Source organism: Schistocerca piceifrons, chromosome 3 (assembly GCF_021461385.2).
Source record: "Schistocerca piceifrons isolate TAMUIC-IGC-003096 chromosome 3, iqSchPice1.1, whole genome shotgun sequence".
Lineage (NCBI taxonomy): Eukaryota > Metazoa > Arthropoda > Insecta > Orthoptera > Acrididae > Schistocerca > Schistocerca piceifrons.
Genome location: NC_060140.1, coordinates 781838053 through 781857976, shown reverse-complemented (window position 1 = coordinate 781857976; position 19924 = coordinate 781838053). Strand labels below are relative to the sequence as shown.

The 19924-nt window shown below is 42.1% G+C and overlaps 1 protein-coding gene and 1 non-coding gene across 2 annotated transcripts in view; both read right to left on the bottom strand.

Moving 5' to 3' along the window:
* The window catches only part of LOC124789060, a 101483-nt gene that overhangs the window by 24113 nt on the left and 57446 nt on the right, over positions 1–19924 (bottom strand). The window contains exons 2-3 of the mRNA XM_047256352.1: positions 13670–13872; positions 6335–6763 (exon numbers count right to left, since the gene is read on the bottom strand). Coding sequence (XP_047112308.1) covers positions 6335–6763; positions 13670–13872 — 632 coding nt within the window. The remainder of the gene's footprint in view (positions 1–6334; positions 6764–13669; positions 13873–19924) is intronic.
* Positions 432–504, bottom strand: Trnaa-cgc. The gene has a single exon. It is a non-coding gene; the product is annotated as a tRNA-Ala (tRNA).

Genomic DNA, 19924 nt, shown 5'->3' with positions numbered 1-19924 from the left:
GTATTCTTACCATACATATCCCTTTTGGCTTTGCTTCACTAACAGCCAGTTTTATTCTTCTCTTGCAGTTTAGGTCACCCCAAACGCATACTAGATATTTCATGTTTGTATCTATTATCGGAAACTGATCATCAGGCGTGCTATCGGACAGTAATGTATCTTTCCGTTTGTTTATAGGTGCTAAATCCCAAGAATCATCGGTCCTCCCAAGGTCTTCCTGTATTTCGCAACATTTCTATAGTTTCCCGAACTGCCGAGGAGGAGGAGGATATTAGTGTTTAACGTCCCGTCGACAACGAGGTCATTAGAGACGGAGCACAAGCTCGTGTTAGGGAAGGATGGGGAAGGAAATCGGCCGTGCCCTTTCAAAGGAACCATCCCGGCATTTGCCTGAAGCGATTTAGGGAAATCACGGAAAACCTAAATCAGGATGGCCGGAGACGGGATTGAACCGTCGTCCTCCCGAATGCGAGTCCAGTGTGCTAACCACTGCGCCACCTCGCCCGGTCGAACTGCCGGTATACAGTAGCATCACCCACGAAGCCTATTACGAAACTTATAATTGGGGATATCCTGCCTTAGCTGCCTCACCCTGCATAGTAAAAAGTGACAATCCCTTGGGCTACCGTGGAAGTTACTTTTAGTCTACATTTGGCTATTTAGATACAGAAAATATAACACTATATTTTACATTACGTACTAAAAAATTTTTCCACAGAGTAGAACGTATTGAAGTAGAATACACTCCAGGAAGGAATTATTTTAACGGGACGGAAATCAGTGGATGTGATGTACATGTAAATGCAAACAAATAATTATCATTTCAAAAAAACTGGATAATTATACAACAGAAAGAACTTCACGTATTGAGCGAGTCAAAAACTCGTTGGTCCACCTCTGGCCGTTATGCAAATAGTTATTCGGCTTGGCATAGAGTTTTTAGCTGTCCTCCTGATGGATACCGCCCAAATTCTGACCAATTTGAGTGTCAGATCGTTAAAATCCTGAGTCTGTTGGAGGGTCCTGCCTGTTATGTTCTAAATGTCTTCAACTGGAGAGAGATGAAGCGAGCTTCAAGGCCAAGGACGCGTTGGACATCACGAAGACAAGCAGCAGAAACTCTCTTCATGCGCTTGTGGGCATTATTTTGCTGAAATATGAGCCCAGGATGGCTTGGCATGAGTGGCAACAAAGCGGGCTATAGAGTATCGTCGACGTACCCACTGTGTTGTAAAGGTGCCGCGGATGACAACCAAAAGCATCCTGATACACTATGTGATCAAAACTATCCAGCCACCGGGCTGAAAATGATTTACAAGTCGCGGCGCTATCTATCGCTAATGCTGGAATTCACTATGGTGTTGGCTCTTGATGGCGGCTTCCACTCTCGCAGGCATACGTTCAATCAGGTGCTGGAAGGTTTCTTGGGGAATGGCAGCCCATTCTTCACGGAGTGCTGCACTGACGATAGGTATCGATGTCGGTCGGTGAGGCCTGTCAGAAGTCGGCGTTCCAAAACATCGCAAAGCTGTTCTATAGGATTCAGAACAGGACACTGTGCATGCCACTGCATTACAGGGATGTTACTGTCGTGTAACTACTCCGCCACAGGTCGTGCATTATGAACATGTGCTTGATCGTGCTGAAAGATGCAATCGGCATACCCGAACTGCTTTTCAACAGGTGGTTAAAACATCAATATAGGTCTGTGCTGTGATAGTGCCACGCAAAACAACAAGGGCAGCAAGCCCCCTCCATGAAAAACACAACCACATCATAACACCACCGCCGCAGAATTTTACTGTTGGCACTACACACACTGAGAGATGACGTTCACCGGTCATTCGCCATACCCATAGCCTTCCATCGTATCGCCACATTGTGTACCGTGATTCGTCACTCCACGCAACTTTTTTCCGCCGTGCCATCGTCCAATGTTTACGCTCCTTACACAAAGCGAGGCGTCGTTTGGCGTTTACCGGGGTGATTTTTGGCTTATGAGCAGCCGCTCGACCATGAAATTCACGTTTTCTCACTTTTCGGCTAACCGTCATAGTGCTTGCAGTGGATCCTGATGCAGTTTGGAATTCCTGTGTTGGTCTGGATAGATGTCGGCTATTACACATTGCGACCCTCTTCAACTGTCGGCGTTTTCTGTCAGTCAACAGGCGAGTTCGGCCTGTACACTTTTGTGATGTATGTTTTCCTTCATATTTCCACTCCACTATCACATCGGACACAATGGACTTAGGGATGTTTAGGAGTGTGGAAATCTCGCGTACAGGCGTGTGACACAAGTGACACCCAATCACCTGACCACGTTCGAAGTCCGTGAGTTCTGTGGAGCGCCCCGTTCTGCTCTCACACGTTGTCTAATGACTACTGAGGTCGCTGATATGGAATACATGGCAGTAGATGGCAGCACAATGCACCTAATATGAAAAACGTATGTTTTTGGGGTTGTCCGGATACATTTGATCACATAGTATATGAAAAGGATCCCCCAGACATCACTCCTGGTTATCGGATCGTATGGAAGGCTACAGTCAGGTTGGTATCCACCATGGTCTCGGGTGTTTCCAGACACGTCTTAGTGCTGGATTCTCATTCATAGTTGTCTCGAGTGAGCACCCATCTTAGATTTGAGCCCCGATGACCAGCGAGGACGTGTCTGAAGACACTCCAGACAGAGTTGCGATGCGAAACGTATTGTCGCCCACCACAAGGCCTGGCAACCTGGATTGATGGTCTCGCGTGCCATTTCTTTTCATATAAGAACCCCTTTAGTTGACATGCGCACCCTTACAGCACAACGGCACCTCCATGATATTCTACGTCCCATTTTGCTGTCTTTCAGCGCAAGCCATCTTGGGCTTATTTTTCCACAAGATAATGCCCGCCGGCACATGGCGAGAGTGTGCTTGCCAAACCTTACCTTGGCCAGCAAGGTCGCCGGACCCTCCCCATTATGGGTAGCCGCCTCCAACCATCTCGGGTTTTGATAATGTAACGCGCCAATTGGACAGAATCTGGCACATTATCCCTTGGAAGGACGTCCAACAGCTCTATCAATCAGTGCCAAGCCGAATACTTGCTTGCGTAAGGATCAGAAGTGGACCAACGAGTTATTGTCTTGCTAAGTTTTTCAACGTCTGTCTTTTCAATAAATCATCCAACTTTTCTGAAATTTCAATCTTTTGTTTGTCTGTACAAGTACATAATATCTAACGATTTCCCTCCCTTCAGCATAATACCTCCGTGGTGCTTCGTTTCCTTTGTCTGAGAGTGTATGTTAATAAAAACCGCAGTAGCTATATTTAAGATACGTCTATTACTAGACAACTGCTTTCGTTATTAATGAACGATTTCAGATGACTGACAACGGTATTGTCTAGCCCAGCATGTCGAGAACTACAGTGAAATTTTTCACTCAGTAACAATATACAAAAAGAAATTCCTGTCAGTTTTAGATACTAAGGCACACTGGAAGCATTTTTTTCTTTTTTTAAATGTTAGGGTTACTCATTTTTTTCCGCATGCAGACCCGCTTAACAACGGCTTGTACAGCCCTTCTTGCTTAGCACGCGTGTCGGTGAATAAGAAGCCGTGACAAGAGTAAGTAGTGCCGCGTACCTTTAAGTCCGACGTGGACACGCGTGAATTTTAGGCACTTAAACCGTACCAAAAAGTCTGAAATTATTAATTTTTTGAACAACATTCAGTTGATATGTAATTGTTGCAAAGAGTCTAGCATAGGAAGTTAAATCAAGGCAGTGTATAATGGTACATTACTTTCATCAGTTAGGACAGTAATTTGCAGACATTAAATATTTTATAAAAGTCAGTGTAGCAGTCCTTTTAACAATGTATGTTTTGTTGACAATGAAACAATTCCTTGTAGTCGTCATTAAAATTCGAAGTGTCTATTGGATGACGAAAATAAACACTTTCGTTACACTAGACACGCCTGACAAAAGAAAATTAATTCATTAAGGCACTACTAGGAATTACTAGCTTTATTTACGCAGAACTGCAATGCAGTTAGAAATTCTCGTAGCTGATGTTCTGCATTTTGTGCTGCATGCCAGGCATATAATGAAGCAAAATGACAATGCAGTAATGACTGATGTTTAACGATACTCAGCCGCTGAGAAATCTGAAATGACAAAGAACTTTCGGAAATTATACTGTCCGACAATTTTCTGAAAAATTCTTTACACTGTTGAGAAATCTTTTTATCGACAAGTTCAGTCATAATATTTGTAAGTGTGATCTGAATTATATCACATCTTTTCGTCGTACTCTTAAAGACAGAGGTGTCGTTATGACCAGGACAGGAGTCCAACAGAAGCAATGAATTATTCTCTGCGTTTCGGATGTAACTTTGAAAATTTGTATCCCATTTTTCAGACTTTTCTACGCTGATTACAAAACTTTGCCACTAATTTTCCTTGATGCTCCTGCAGACAGAGGTAAAGCTGCGGAAACAATAATGCACTGATACTTATCAATCGACTGTGCAAGCAACTTTGTCTTTTTTCCCTGTAAATGACACAGTTCGGTCGCACGAAACATGACTGATTGACTTTATACGCATCTTCTAGAGGATAGCAAGAATCTTCGTCTTCAGGTCAGCTACAAATTTCCCTGTAGTATACCTATTAATGATATCTCCTCCACTCGTTTATGTGATATAAAGTTCTTAATTTGGGACTTCCTTTCCCTTATGATGTCTTGAATCTGTTTAACCAGGTCGAAGATGCCTGGAAATCAGTAACGTTCATCTCACTTGCAGTTCAGAGCTCCCAGTCTAGCAGGTCGCCTTCGTTATTGCTGCACTGAGTCTCAGGTACAGGTCTAAATCTTACGAATAATTACTCTCTCACATCTTGGCGAATTTCATTTTGGCGTATGTTTCGCATTTGGTGTAAATTTTTCTGCCATTTATGTAATTCATGTTCAAATTTTACAAAACGAAAGAGTATTTTGGAATTGCTTAAGTTTTAGTGTTTTTTCCCTTCTTCGTTTAACCAAAAAATTTACAGTGTTCTCTTTCTCACTGAAAGCTGTAACTATACATGATTTCTTTGGGCTTGTAAGGTACTCTGTTTTTGTTCTCGACTTAAGGTAGCACAAAATCATCTTTACAACCACAGTTCACAGAATTGCTTGAGTTATTGCCTGTTTGATATAATTTTTCCACATTTTCTTACCAACTGCGATATCATTGGAATGAATGCCCAGGAAATTAATTAATAAATAACAAATAAATAACACATATGTAGGTCTTCAGGAGAAGTAGGTCGTTTAGATTGCTTACCATGTTCTTCATATTTAATCTTTTCAGGGCCGAAAACATTAATTAGCTTCCACATTGCTGTGAAACTGTGGAACCTTTTATCTCCATCTTTAACACATAGCGAAGCTGCGAGGGAAACTGATAACTATTATGGATATTAAATAAGTTACAAATTCGAGCGAATAGTAAATGTTAACAACTATGTTAGAGAAACTACCAATGGAACCTGAAATTCGCTTCACAAATTACGATAGCTTTGAGCCGTGTTATCTGTTTATCGATGTTCCGTCAACCGAGGATATGTCCCCAGCGTGTTGCGTGTGAGCTTTCTGTTAGGGCTATGGCAGGAATGTGCATTTCTCCAGCCGCCTGGCGAGATAAGAATTTGATAAATTTCAATTTTTTTTAAAAAAATATTTGCGGTGTGTCTTAACAGCTAAAATTCTGGCGTTGCCTTTCTTTCGGTACGTTCTTCTTGTATAAAAGATTCCAGGGGAGATTTCAACATGTCGGATTCGACAGTTCTCATTTAAGTCCCTCAGCATGTTATTGTGTTCCATACATATACTAACGGTAGTGCTCGTGGCAGGCGGATAAATCTAAGTGTTCCATAAGATGTGGCTGCTATTTATTTTGGAGTAGTGACATTCATGCTGCTTTGTAAGATTTTGGTACGAAATCTGTTGACGAACTTTGAGTTACGTATAGATATTCATTAATGGTAAAACTGATTGTGGCGTATCTGAAATGCATCTGTGGTGGTTTGTATTGACATTTACATTATTTTATTCCCATTACTTCCTGTATCACACGCAGAAACCGAACAAGGATTGACAATTTTTTATTGCGTCAGTTTCAAGACACGTAGAATTATTTAACTGATAGTACAAGATGAAGAAGAATATTAGTGTACTATCTTCATTGGTATGTGATTCTGATTTCGTAAAAATACAGTTGTATAATACATAAAACATAGACTACTCGTTGTGTGTAGGGTCAAAATATTAAATTGAATAAGCCAGGGGCATCACCTACCTGAGGAACGAAGTCGCCGAATCCGATTGTCGACATCGATATGAAGACGAAATAGAAGGACTCGAAAAATCCCCAGTCTTCCCACACGAAGTAGATTGCGGCACCGACAAAGATGTAGGCGAGCAGTATGAAGATGGCGATCGAGATGGGCAGGTTGAACTCGTCGTCGACCTCGAAGGCGGAGGGCGCCGGGGTGCCGGGTTCGAGCCCGTCTAGGGGCAGCACCGTCTGTCCGGGCGGGGCCGTGGCTCCCGGAGGAGCCCCGGGCGGAGCGGGGGCAGCTGCGGGGGCGGCGTCGGACTGCGGTCTGTTGAGCGGCACGCTCGCCTCCGCGTCCTCCAGGGCCGCGGGGTCGGTCCCCGGCGGCACCTGGCTGGGCCGTCTGAACGTCGCGAAGTCGTACACCAGCTGCACGCCCTTCCACACCTCCTGCACCACAATCGGAGTCCAGTCGAAACGCATACAACACCCAACATCAATACATTTCTTCAGCAGATAACTTTCTGTAACTAAATTCGCAATATTCTCCAAGGTATACAAATATCAATGAGAAATTAATAAACCGATGGGATTAAATTGGGAAGCAAACGAGTGCGTTGCAAAGCTACAGACATCGTAAGAAATGTCCTGGAACACATTAAAAAAAGGTTCGACATCACGTACGGGAATATACGGCATTACAACACAGTTACGGAAACAGAAGCTCCTCATGAGTCTGAAACCATGATTTAGCTGCAAGAGGGTCCTCAGATTTTTTGAAAGAAATAAGTTATTTGTATCGGTTGCTGTATGTTTCCATTTTATTCTTCTTTTGCAGACTGCGTCGTTTCGGCTGCGTACCCTTTCTCAAGTAAATTTATACATATTATAAGAAACGCAATTACAATACAAATTACAAAGCTACCATAATTTATAGTCACCAAAAGAAAACCAGACTAAAAGCAGCATTAAAAGAACACTTACGACATTTAGCCCATTAATTACACATGTTCTGGGTTAGGGTTATTTTCACGGGCAGTCAGTGGCTGGCCTGATATATAATAAAGTGAAACACTATGAAAGTACAAGTAAAAATAGTCAACAGGCAATAGTTGAAAACGTTGTATAATACAGGGTTATTACAAATGATTGAAGCGATTTCACAGCTCTACAATAGCTTTATTATTTGAGATATTTTCACAATGCTTTGCACACACATACAAAAACTCAAAAAGTTTCTTTAGGCATTCACAAATGTTCGATATGTGCCCCTTTAGTGATTCGGCAGACATCAAGCCGATAATCAAGTTCGGCGCAGCATGTCCCCATCAATGAGTTCGAAAGCATCGTTGATGCGAGCTCGCCGTTCTGGCACATTTCTTGGTAGAGGAGGTTTAAACACTGAATCTTTCACATAACCCCACAGAAAGAAATCGCATGGGGTTAAGTCGGGAGAGCGTGGAGGCCATGACATGAATTACTGATCATGATCTCCACCACGACCGATCCATCGGTTTTCAAATCTTTTGTTTAAGAAATGCCGAACATCATGATGGAAGTGCGGTGGAGCACCATCCTGTTGAAAGATGAAGTCGGCGCTGTCGGTCTCCAGTTGTGGCATGAGCAAATTTTCTGGGGGCTACGCGTGAAACTTGCCCGCACGCGTTCAACCGTTTCTTCGTTCACTGCAGGCCTACCCGTTGATTTCCCCTTACAGAGGCATCCAGAAGCTTTAAACTGCGCATACCATCGCCGGATGCTGTTAGCAGTTGGTGGATCTTTGTTGAACTTCGTCCTGAAGTGTCGTTGCACTGTTATGACTGATGTGAGTGCATTTCAAGCACGACATACGCTTTCTCGGCTCCTGTCGCCATTTTGTCTCACTGCGCTCTCGAGCGCTCTGACGGCCGAAACCTGAAGTGCGGCTTCGGCCGAACAAAACTTTATGAGTTTTTCCACGTATCTGTAGTGTGTCGTGACGATATGTCAATGAATGCAGCTACAGTGAATTTATGAAATCGCTTCAATCATTTGTAATAGCCCTGTATAATGTTTAGCCCTTTACGACCTTGAAAGTTGTACGCACGATATTCAGTACGATCAGTAGCACACAACTAGGATATTCACTGTTGTCAGAGCTCCCTGAACTATGTGCAGAGACTCCTCGTGGCAAACAAGTTAAAAATAAACTTCTGCGAACAGCTACGCTCATGTGTGGTCTGTGACCACTAAGAGATGAACATAAATATTACATGGGAAAGGAGGAACAATTAGTTCTCTTTATATTCAGTGTACAGGGACTGTAACCGACGCTATTTAAATATACGCTATGTGATCACATGTATCAGAACACCTGGCTGAAAATGACTTACAGGTTCGCGGCGCCCTCCGTCGGTAATGCTGGAATTCAATATGGTGTTGCCCCACCCTTAGCCATGATGACAGATTCCGCTCTCGCAAGCATACGTTCAATCAGGTGCTGGAAGGTTTCTTGGGGAATGGCAGCCCATTCTTCACGGATTGCTGCACTGACGAGAGGTATCGATGTCGGTCGGAGAGGCCTGACACGAATTCGGCGTTCCAAAACATCCCAAAGCTGTTCCGTAAGATTCAGGTCAGGATTCTGTGCTGGCAAGTCCATTACAGGGATGTTAGTGTCGTGTAACCACTCCGCCACAGTCCGTGCATTATGAACAGGTGTTCGAGCGTGCTGAAAGAAGCAATCGCCATCACCGAATTGCTCTTCAACAATGGGAAGCAAGAAGGTGCTTAAAACATCTTTGTAGGCCTGTGCTGTGATAGTGCCACGTAAAACAACAAAGGTTGCAAGCCCCCTCCATGAAAAACACGACCACGCCATAACATCGTGCCTCCGAATTTTACTGTTGGCACTACACACGCTGGCAGGCGACGTTCAGCGGGCATTCGCCATACCCAGACTCTGCCATCGGATCGCCACATTGTATACCGAGATTCGTCACTCCCCACAAAGTATTTCCACTGTTCAATCGTCCAATGTTTACGCACATTACACCAAGCGAGGTGTCGTTTGGCGTTTACTGGCGTGATGTTTGGCTTATGAGTTGCCGCTTGGCCATGAAATCTACGTTTTCTCACCTCCCCGCTAACTGTCATAGTGCTTGCTGTAGATCCTGATGCAGGGTGGAATTCCTGTGTGTGGGTATGGATAGATGTCTACCTTTTACACATTACGACCCTCTTCAACTGTCGGCGGTCTGTGTCAGTCAACAGACGAGGTCGACCTGTACGCTTTTGTGGTATACGTGTCCCTTCACGTTTCCACTTCACTATGACATCGGAATCAGTGGACCTAGGGATGCTGAGGACTGTGGAAATCTCGTGTACAGGCGTATGACATAAGTGACACCCAATTTCCTGACCACGTTCGAAGTCCGTGAGTTCCGCGGAGCATCCCATTCTGCTCTCTCACGATGTCTAATGACTACTGAGATCTCTGAAATCGGGTACCTGGCAGTAGGTGGCTGCACAATGCACCTAATATGAATAATGTTTTTGGTGGTGTCGGATACTTCTGATCACATAGTGTAAGCTGTTCAGTAATAGCATCGTAAAGCTGATATAAGCAATTTGCTACATAAGAATACGATAATCTACAAATTTTCGTCTTTGGTCTTAAAAACAGAGCATTTGAGAACATTACGATAGTATGATAAACCTTGATATCTGATGGCGGATTTCAAGTACGACTGATTTTCAGGAAAATCTTAGGACAAAAATGCGATAAAGCAATTTGGGTGAAAAATAAATGACAGATACCAGCAGGAAACGGCGAATGTACTATTATGAACAACAACACGATTACAAAGAATAATCTAAACGTAGCGTTGTTCATGAAAAAACACAAGCGTCTAACAGAAGTTCATAAAAACCTGACAGAATCTGACATTCGCATAAAATCATTTAAAACAGAAAATATTTTGATCTCTAGTTCAGAAAATGACGTTGGTGAGCAGGTTATCCAAAAAAAGTCAGGATGAACAGAAGAACGTGGAAAGAAATTCAGTATACGAATGAAGAGCTCCTTGTAGTAAAGCAAGGCAAAATGTTCTGAATATGTTCAACGTTCCCCGTCGGTGCAGGCGACGAAAATAAAAGGAATTGAAGAGCGAAAGACAAGTACTGAAATTAAAAAGGGTGTAAGGTGCGGATGTAGTCTTTCTTCAGTGCTGTTCAACCTGGAAGGTGATGAAGAATATTACAGGACCTATATATCCAAGAACGATGAAATTAAAAGAAAAGTTGGAATTAAGACTCAAAGTGAAAAGATATCGAAGATAATATTCGATAATGAAGATGAATAAGAATACCTGTTGAATTGAGCGCATAGTCAAGTATGTATGTAATATGTGTTCAGAGAAAATGCAATGAACGGAGGAAGTTTGCTCCCTGGAAACAAAACAGTCCATGATGAACAAAGCAAGGAGCATACGAGAAGAAGAGGCAAAGAGGTAATTTGTCAATAGAGGTTATCACAGACATTAATTTGTGAAACAAATTTTTCAGAGTAAACATTTGCAGCATAGCGTTGAATGCAAGTGATCATGTACTGTGGGAGAACCGAAATGAGGAGAATCACAGCGTTTGAGATGTTATGCTATACAAGGACGTTGAAAATTGAGTGCGCTGTAAGATAAGAAATGAGGTCCTACGCAGAATCGGTGAGGAGAGGAATAAGTGGAAACACTAACTAGAAGAAGGGACAGGACGATTGGACACATGTTAAAACATTGAAGGATTAACTTCCATGATACATGAAAAAACAGCAGAGGGCAAAATCTATACCTGAAAACAGAGTTTGCAGTGTCTGTACATAACAAATAGTTTGGGTCGTTGAGTGTAACAGCTATTCTGAAATGAAGATTGGCAGAGGAGAGAAACTAGTGGCTGGCCGCATCAAACCATCTATCAGCAGATATGTGAAAAAAGTCCTAAGGCAACGGGAACATAATCATCGTGTGAAACATAATTACAACTGAGAGTGTTAAGCATCACTTGTCAAAAACGTGTGATACATTTACCCCATGCCTCACGACTATGCTGCTTCATTATTAAGTGCTATTAATCAAAGAAAACACAAATCAATACACTGGAATACTATAAATACTGACAACCACGTGAAACTGTTTACATTTTCATGTAGTATTACAGATCTTGAAGGCACTGTGAAAGATTCTACCAGTATTTGCATACTCAGAAAGCGACAGGGAAACTTCCAGTAACAAACAAGAGGAAGTTGTGTATGCAGTTGTATTTTCTGGTTCTTTTTCAGACGCAAAGTCATCACTAAACCACCTTTCAAATTACTGGTATGACTTTGAAGACTTTGATTACTCTTCTCACAGGGAGCCGTTGACCATATAGCCTTGTTGCGATATGAGCAGTTTTTGACAAATTTTGGGATACAGGAAGCTTGTTGGGTCCGTATAATTCTTTAAAGCAGTAGCTAAATTCCTCTTGCAACATACATAGGCGTTTTTTATTCATCGATGTAAACCATTAACCGTCCTTCCATGAACAAGTATTGGAGTATCTCTCAAATATTAAATTGAGCATAGCTCAGAAAGTACTTTCATGCACTGTCGATGTAGAGGCATTACTGTTGATTTGAATCACAGTACCTCATACTTTTGAGTGTTGTCCTCAAACTCAATGCTTTAAAATAATTAAGCTCTTCTTCTGCCCAATCTATGGCTTCGCGAGAACTGTGTTCATTTCCACCAGTGTTTTCCTGTGATCAATTCTCTCTGACGGGCGCTCGCTGTTATCTTGGGAACCGACCATGCGAAAGCGCTGCTATTCGGTGGGAAACATACCCCCGTTGCCTTGAATAATTTAAAATTAATTGACAGTCACTATGTTGAATATTCTTTCCTACACATTTTAGAGTACTTTTTTGTATGATATCCTTTTTGCTTCCGTAACAATTACTAATTCGTCGTTTTAATTTTTAAATTATTTTCGCTTCCCGCCGTGTTTTCTATGCACTCAAAATTTGACTTGGCTCCTGCACTTTAACCTGAACTCACTCTTCCGCTCCACATTCATTGCTATACTAGGAATTGTTTTGATTGTTGTTATCGTTGCAACCCTCGCTCCGAGAAGAACTCTGATGCAGCTCTCCACGCTACTTTATTCCGTAAGCGTCTTTATCTCTGAATAATTGCTGCAATCTACCTGTCTTTAAACCAGCTTACTGTATTCCGCACACTTCCCTCACTTGCCAAATAGCCTATATCGTGATGCCTCATGACTTGTCCTATAAATTGGCTTTTCTTATAGTGAATATCTGCACACATAATCATCAGCATTCTTCTGTACCAATATATTTCGAAAGGTTCTCTTCTCTTATTGTCTGTACTCTTTATCGTTCACGTTTCCTTACATACGAGACTACACTTCAGAGCAATGCCTTCAGTAAGGAAAAGAGTAGTAGATGTGTGTGGCTGGCTGGCACGCGGGAAATCGGGCAGGTTTGCGCAGTCTTCTTGCGATAATGAGAGACGCGTCGGCCGACGACTCACCGTGCTTTTGTCACTACCAGCCCTCCGTAGACGTTCTGCAAGCGCCTATGAATATCTGCGGTGCTCTTATTTTCCGCAAAATGAAACTCAATGACAGCTATCTGCTTGGAACGCAATTCTGTTAAAGATGCCATTCTGAAGGTTACACATAGCGCCGTCACCCATCGGAACTTCAAGGAATTATAGGCGTTGAAGAGCGAAAATCCCACAATGTCCCACATCGAATTACGCATTTTGCAAACAAAACTCTCAGAGAGAAAAATTTGTTGCAGCGCCCCTCGTATCTTCGTTTTCACGAAATCTAAAGAGTTTTTTTTCTAAGAAGTACATATATCAAGTACATATATCATGTCTTTTGACGATATATTAGTACAAGTAATCTTCCAATCTCTATACACAGCGGTACGTAGCGAGTAGCAAAGAAAAACTATACTTGTCTACCTTGGTCATTTCGACCATTTAGTATAAAAAATATCATATTTCAGCGTTTCACAGGGAAATCAGCAAAACTATTTCTCATGGTCTGCTTTTTAATTCAGAAAAAAGTTGCCAAATTTCGTTTTTTAACACTCCCTTCCCTCTTCGATTTCTATTCCATATGTGTCAGTTCTCGTTTCGTCGTCTCATTTCTCCCTTTGTTATCCAGTCTCTCCTTCCTCACTTTCTTCTTTCTGTAGAAAGCACAAAACCGTGTTAACACTTATAAGCTAGTGGATGGCATTTGCTTTCCTACACACGTTATTACAATTTTCGAGCTGCTCCGCACGGTGGATGTGCGTCACGGGCAGCGTACCTGGACAGGGGCAGTCCTGCGCACGCGCTTGCAGCTGCCGGTGTAGTAGAGGCGGCGCACGAAGGCCCACAGGAACTTGATGGCGCGCGTGAACAGCTTGCCGAAGTCCGCCAACAGGATCAGGAACAGCGGGATGCCGAAGATGGCGTACACGATCGTGATTGCGCGTCCCGTCGTCGTCTTGGGCGAGATGTGTCCGTAGCCTGCACACATGACGTTCCCAGTTCGTTAATACATCACCATGATGCGGAGCTAACAGCGACTGTTATGTAGTCTAACATCATAAGTACTATTCACTTAATCAGCAATATATAGTTGGAAACAATATAAGTATGTGATTTTCATAAAAATTAAAGCAGTTGCTATACGCTTTTGTATGCAGTTACGGCAAAATCCTTTCCAGGGTGACATCCGATTTGAAAACACAGAGCTGCTCACAGTAAATCTTTCGGAATGAAATTCTTCTGATGGTGTGACTGCATCATGTGCTGTAAAAGTACGATGTCAACGTTACGAATACTATAGCAGGCACCGTGCAACAGGGTGATTAACACTGCCTGAAATAGCAGCAGTAGTACTAGTAGGTTTATTATACCGATCCTTTCCTTGTTAACAACTGGAGTCGTATGCGCTTTATAGAGAAGTACTTTGAATCCTTTCAGGCTAATCGGGTCGTCGTGCACGTACTGAACGAGTGCCATCTTACGTATAATGGCCGGGCGGGTCGCGTAGTACGGTGGTATAACAAGTCCTTTCGGTCCATGCAGGTTCGTAAGAAACAATTATATTTATTTGGCGATACAAAAATTGGCAAGTCAACACTTATAGAAAAGGTGTTGTCTAAGAAGCAACACGTATAATTTGTTCCGAATTCGAATTTGGTGGCTATGATAGTCGCATTCATAAAGCGTCAATATGCGTCTGTATTGAAACGTATTGTCGACGGTCGTCCGGTTACTGTTAATGTGAAGAATAACCTGCTATGGTTATTACGCCTCGTTGCTTGGTTATATTTGTATCGAACGAATTTAGTATAGGTGACGAAACACTTATTTCCAGATTGGAAGTTATTCATGCTGATTCTCACATTTTGCATTGTCGTTCAATGAAGGATGAAGTGGACCCGCCGGACGCGTCGGATGTGGAGACCTCGCAAGAGGTTGTCGACATATCGTCGGATGAGGATGTACCAGAGGTTTCGTGCTGCACGCCCACGGCGGTGGATATGCCGACGGACGAATCTAACTAGGCCCATCTTTGGTCGCATATGTAGGTGGCGTACTGAGTTTATCCAAAGCGACGGTGTACGGTTTGAGTATGGTAAAATGACCGCTGACTTGATTACCATGCCAACGTTACGAATGCTATAGCAGGCACCGTGCAACAGGGTGATTAACACTGCCTGAAATAGCAGAGAAACATTGATAGTTTCGTAAAATAAGATGCTGTCCACACTAGTCGGCCAATAAAACCTACTGCGAGGTTCCCTGTACAAGTGAAGATAGTTTTATCTAACGTGCTACGAAATTTTTCTCCAGCTCCATCACCATGTCAGAGTTCCTTTTAGATCACCCTCATAAAAATGGCTCTGAGCACTATGGGACTTAACATCTTAGGTCATCAGTCCCCTAAAACTTAGAACTAGTTAAACCTAACTAACCTAAGGACATCACACACATCCATGCCCGAGGCAGGATTCGAACCTGCGACCGTAGCAGTCCCGCGGTTCCGGACTGCAGTGCCTAGAACCGCACGGCCACCGCGGCCGGCTCACCCTCATAGATCCTAGCGTCGGTATGACTAGCAGCAAGCAGGGATGGTCCTTCACTGTTAAGATTTGCAATTTTAAAATGTGTGGGAAAATTAACTATCACGTGAAGTGTGGAGTTCATAGTATAATACGGTTACTGGTTCATAGTACAATAAGGTTTCTTAATGCAAGAAAACGTTCGCCATATCAAAATTTACAAACAGGTAACTGAAGTTTATGGAACGTATTGAATGAAACTGCAGTTCGAACATTGTGCATCACATTTAATGTTGGCCGAATAAATATTCATGATGAAGGATAGTCAGTTCGACCTTCAGTTGAGGAAAAATTCAACATGACAGGCGTTTCACTAATCGTGGACTGAGGTTGCGCTTTGCTGAAACTGCACAACCATTTATTTATCAAAATTTTGGTGCTATAGAAAAGTGTGTGCCAGGCGGGTTCCTCAGCTTTTGTCATATGAACTCAAAAACGTAATGAATTGGAGCAGCACTGACTTTTGTCACTCTGTACGACAAGGATGGTGAGGAGTTTCTGAACTAGATGGTTATTGGTGACGAGATCTGGGTTTCGCACGAAAGTCCTGTTAATGGAACGGCGTAAGTCACGCTTTCCTAACAAAATCAAAAGCAGCCAAACAAATTCTGAGCACCAAACAGATTGTGATCACAGGTTTCTGAGTTCGAAGTGTTGTCCAGTTCATTGAATTTATGCCTACAGAAGAGATCAAAAGTGAAGCGACTTACTGTCAATTCTTTCAGCTACCATACCACGCCGTTCAAAACAAATTGCGTATATTTTTGTCCGGCGGCGTGTTGCTTCTTCACGATAAAGTTCACCAGTATTCTGGTGCGATGACGAAGAATTTACTTCGGCAGTTAAAACAGGATGTTTCCGAACATTCATCGTACAGTCTAGACTTAGACCGAGCGATTACCATATTTTTTTTCAATAAACGACGGACAGAACAGCACTACAGAAATGACAATGAACTGAAAGCGGATATTAATGACTGACTCAACAACTTGGCGGCAGCTAAGTATGCAGTAGGCATAGGAAATCTTGTGGGGCGCTGGGCGCACAAAAAAAAAAAAAAAGAAAAAAAAAGACACTATAAGACCACCGTAAGCTTTACAAACATTCTTCATACAATGAATAAAAATCTAACTTGACTTTCGTTTTTCCCGAAGTCATCAATGATAGACTGATGTAATTGACGGTTGTGGTGACACATGAAAGGCTGTTTTGTTCACGCTCCCTTCCAAGAGATGACGTAGCCTGTGGACTTATACTAATTACTTTATTCGTGGTTTCAAACGATGATATTAAGCTCTGGAACCCATATACGTAAATTCGATTTACGTACAGCTGATTGGGAAACATTGGGAAGTAGTATTTGAGTTGGAGACCCTGTTCAAAAGGTACTTATATTTAAAAAATATTCTCATTTATTCTTCGGTCTCATTTGCATATTTTGAATTTCATGACATGCTTCGATCTCTCTGCATCATCTTCGTATCCAAAACAAAGTAAAGCTAAATATCTCTTGCTTAATATTTTACAATTAGTAGAAAAGAATTGTACTTAAATGTAGAATTTACGTAAGTAACACCCCGTCTTCTTGTATCTGGACCTCACGTCAGAGTACTATGTTTTACAGTTACGATCAGTGTTTTAAATTGGTATCTGGTGGAGATAGCGGAGAGGGGGGGGGGGGGGAGGGAAAGGGGTTAAGAGAGGATGGGGAAGGGGAAAATGTAGCGAGGGTGTTTCAGAGAGGGGAAAGAAAGCAGCTCTCCTTTCACGTGCTTGTCTCAGGACTACACTATCTCGACGTGGCTGTCTCGGAACTTTATACTTTAAGTTTCTGGTGTTACGTTATCAGACTGTGTTCATGGCACCTTACTCGATTATACCGTAGGTTATCCATCATTTCTTGGGTCTACCCGTTGGTGTACCACGTTTCTTTCGATTTGTGAAGTGCATTATTTTACGTTCCAAAGATTTAAAAGAAGTGCTTAACCTTTTCACCACTTTTAAGTCTTACAAAGATCTGACTAATATTATTTCTGCATCATTTTAGCATTTTTCAGACGGTACAACCACAACATCAGCGAAATGTCTGACGCTACTATTAATATTATCCGCAAGTCCTTTAGTAGCAAGGGTTCCAACACACTTCGTTTAGCCACGCCTCAAGTTACTTCTGCATCTGTCCATTAAACTCCACCGAAGAAAATATGCTACACCCTTCCCACCCAGAAATCTCCCATCAAGTCATAAATGTTGTTTGACATCACATGTAATCATACTTTCATTAATAAATGCTGGACAGGCAGAGGGTTAAATATTTTTCAAAAGTCACGAGATACTGCATCTTGTCGAAGAGCTTGATAGATGATTTTCACAAGGTAATGTAAGTAAAGAGGGAGTGAGTTTCGCATAATCAATGTCTTCGGAATTCATGCTTATAGGCTTAGAGGTGGTGATTCCTTCCTAGATACTTCATCATATTTGAGCTGAAATATGTCCCAAGATCCTACAATAATTGGACGTCAAAAATAATTTCTGCTACCCTTGCTATAGACAGGCATGACCTCTGCTTTCCTCCAACCATCAGCAATGGATACTTGACCAATAGGCGACCCATAAAATTTCGACACTGAAATTTAATCACAAATGCTGTGAGGAACTTTTATTGTGAATACGTGTGGTTCATACGCTACATTATTCTCTCGTCGTAGAAATATATCGGCATTAAATATCGTCAAGGGAAGTAAGTAGGGAACCCGGGGTAGAACGGAGTACCGGGGCAGACTGAAGATGTACATATTTTCGTGTCTAGGATGTGCTGCCAACGATTGGCAGTAAGTAGAACTAGTTCAGACGGTTACTGCTCAAACTTGGCAGCCATGTTTGTTTGGTTTTCGTATGCGTTGGATCGTAAAGTTTTCTTTGTGCTAATTTTTGCTCCTGCCTTGTAACGTCTGGCGAATTGGAAGCAAGAAAAGTTGTACCTACTTATTTACAATACGACTATTGTTAGTAGATGCTTAAAATATGTTTAATAATCTTTAGTTTCATGCAGTTAAATGTTTGTTTTCGTATCTTTGTTTAGTGGCCTTACCTCCATAACCTAAACCATGTACCTGAGGCGGAATGGGGAAGTATATAAGAGAAAAACAAATAGGCAGTCATGGTCTACTGACCCATGAACAATGCTGTGGAGGCAGTTAATTCTAGCTATTGTGGGTATTTGAACGCTTCAAACCAATTTGAAGTTCCCCAGACTACTCTGGAAAGATACGACAAAAAAAGAAGGGAAAACCCTGACTACAAAATTAATAAAATGGCTGGAAAGTTTAAAAACTTATTTACAGAAGAACAAGAACTTGAGCTCGTTAAGTACTTAAAAAGTATGGAGGCTAGGTTATTCATCTTAACAATCAAAGACTTGCGTAACTTACGTGATCAGCTGGCTGTAAGAAATGGCATTGTTCATAGATTTAAAAATGAAATTGCAGGCGAAGATTGGACGAACGGATACCCTAAAAGACATCCTACTTGATCTGTCCGCAAACCCGAAGCAACATCTGGTGCAAGAGCGATGGGTTTTAATAACGTAGCAGTCGACAGGTTTTTTTCGTTACTAACAAATGTAACTGATAAACACAAACTAATGGCTTCTCAAATATTTACTTACATATTTATTTTATAGGCGTTTCGGTTAACCCTAAAAACCAATCACAGATAATAGCTTGCAAGGGGAAACGTCAAACATCTGCAGAAAGGGGGAAAACTGTAACCTGCCTCATTTGTATGTCAGCAAGCGGAGCTTACATGCCTCCAATGCTTATTTTTCCACGAAAGAAGAAGCAGAAATAATTTGAGTTTGGACTGCCACCAGGAGGTTGGTCCGAGGTCCATAGCGCCAGATGGATGACCACAGAATCATTCTTTGTATGGTTTAGAAAATTTGTGGAATTTTCTAAGGCATCAAAAGACTTCCCAGTTCTTCTTATATTAGATGGGCACTCAACACATACCAAGGACAGTGACGTTATAGACTACGAAAAGGAGAGTGGCGTTTCGTTGCTGTGTTTACCACCATATTGCTCTCACAGACTTCAGCCGCTTGATGTTTCTTTTATGAGGCCTTTAAGTCTTCAGTATAGTGATGAGCTTCGAAAATGGCTACGATGCAACCCAGGGAAAGTCGCAACTCTCTTTCAAATTTCAACGCTTTTTGGTTCAGCTTTTATCAAAATTGCAACAATAAAAACAGCTATTAAAGATTTCGAAGCTACTGGAATATGGCCCACGGACCCACACATATTCACCGATGCAGATTTCCTCCCGGCAGACACAACTGACATCGGACTTGAGAGGCCGTCAGATAAATAGGTTATTATACACTCCTGGAAATGGAAAAAAGAACACATTGACACCGGTGCGTCAGACCCACCATACTTGCTCCGGACACT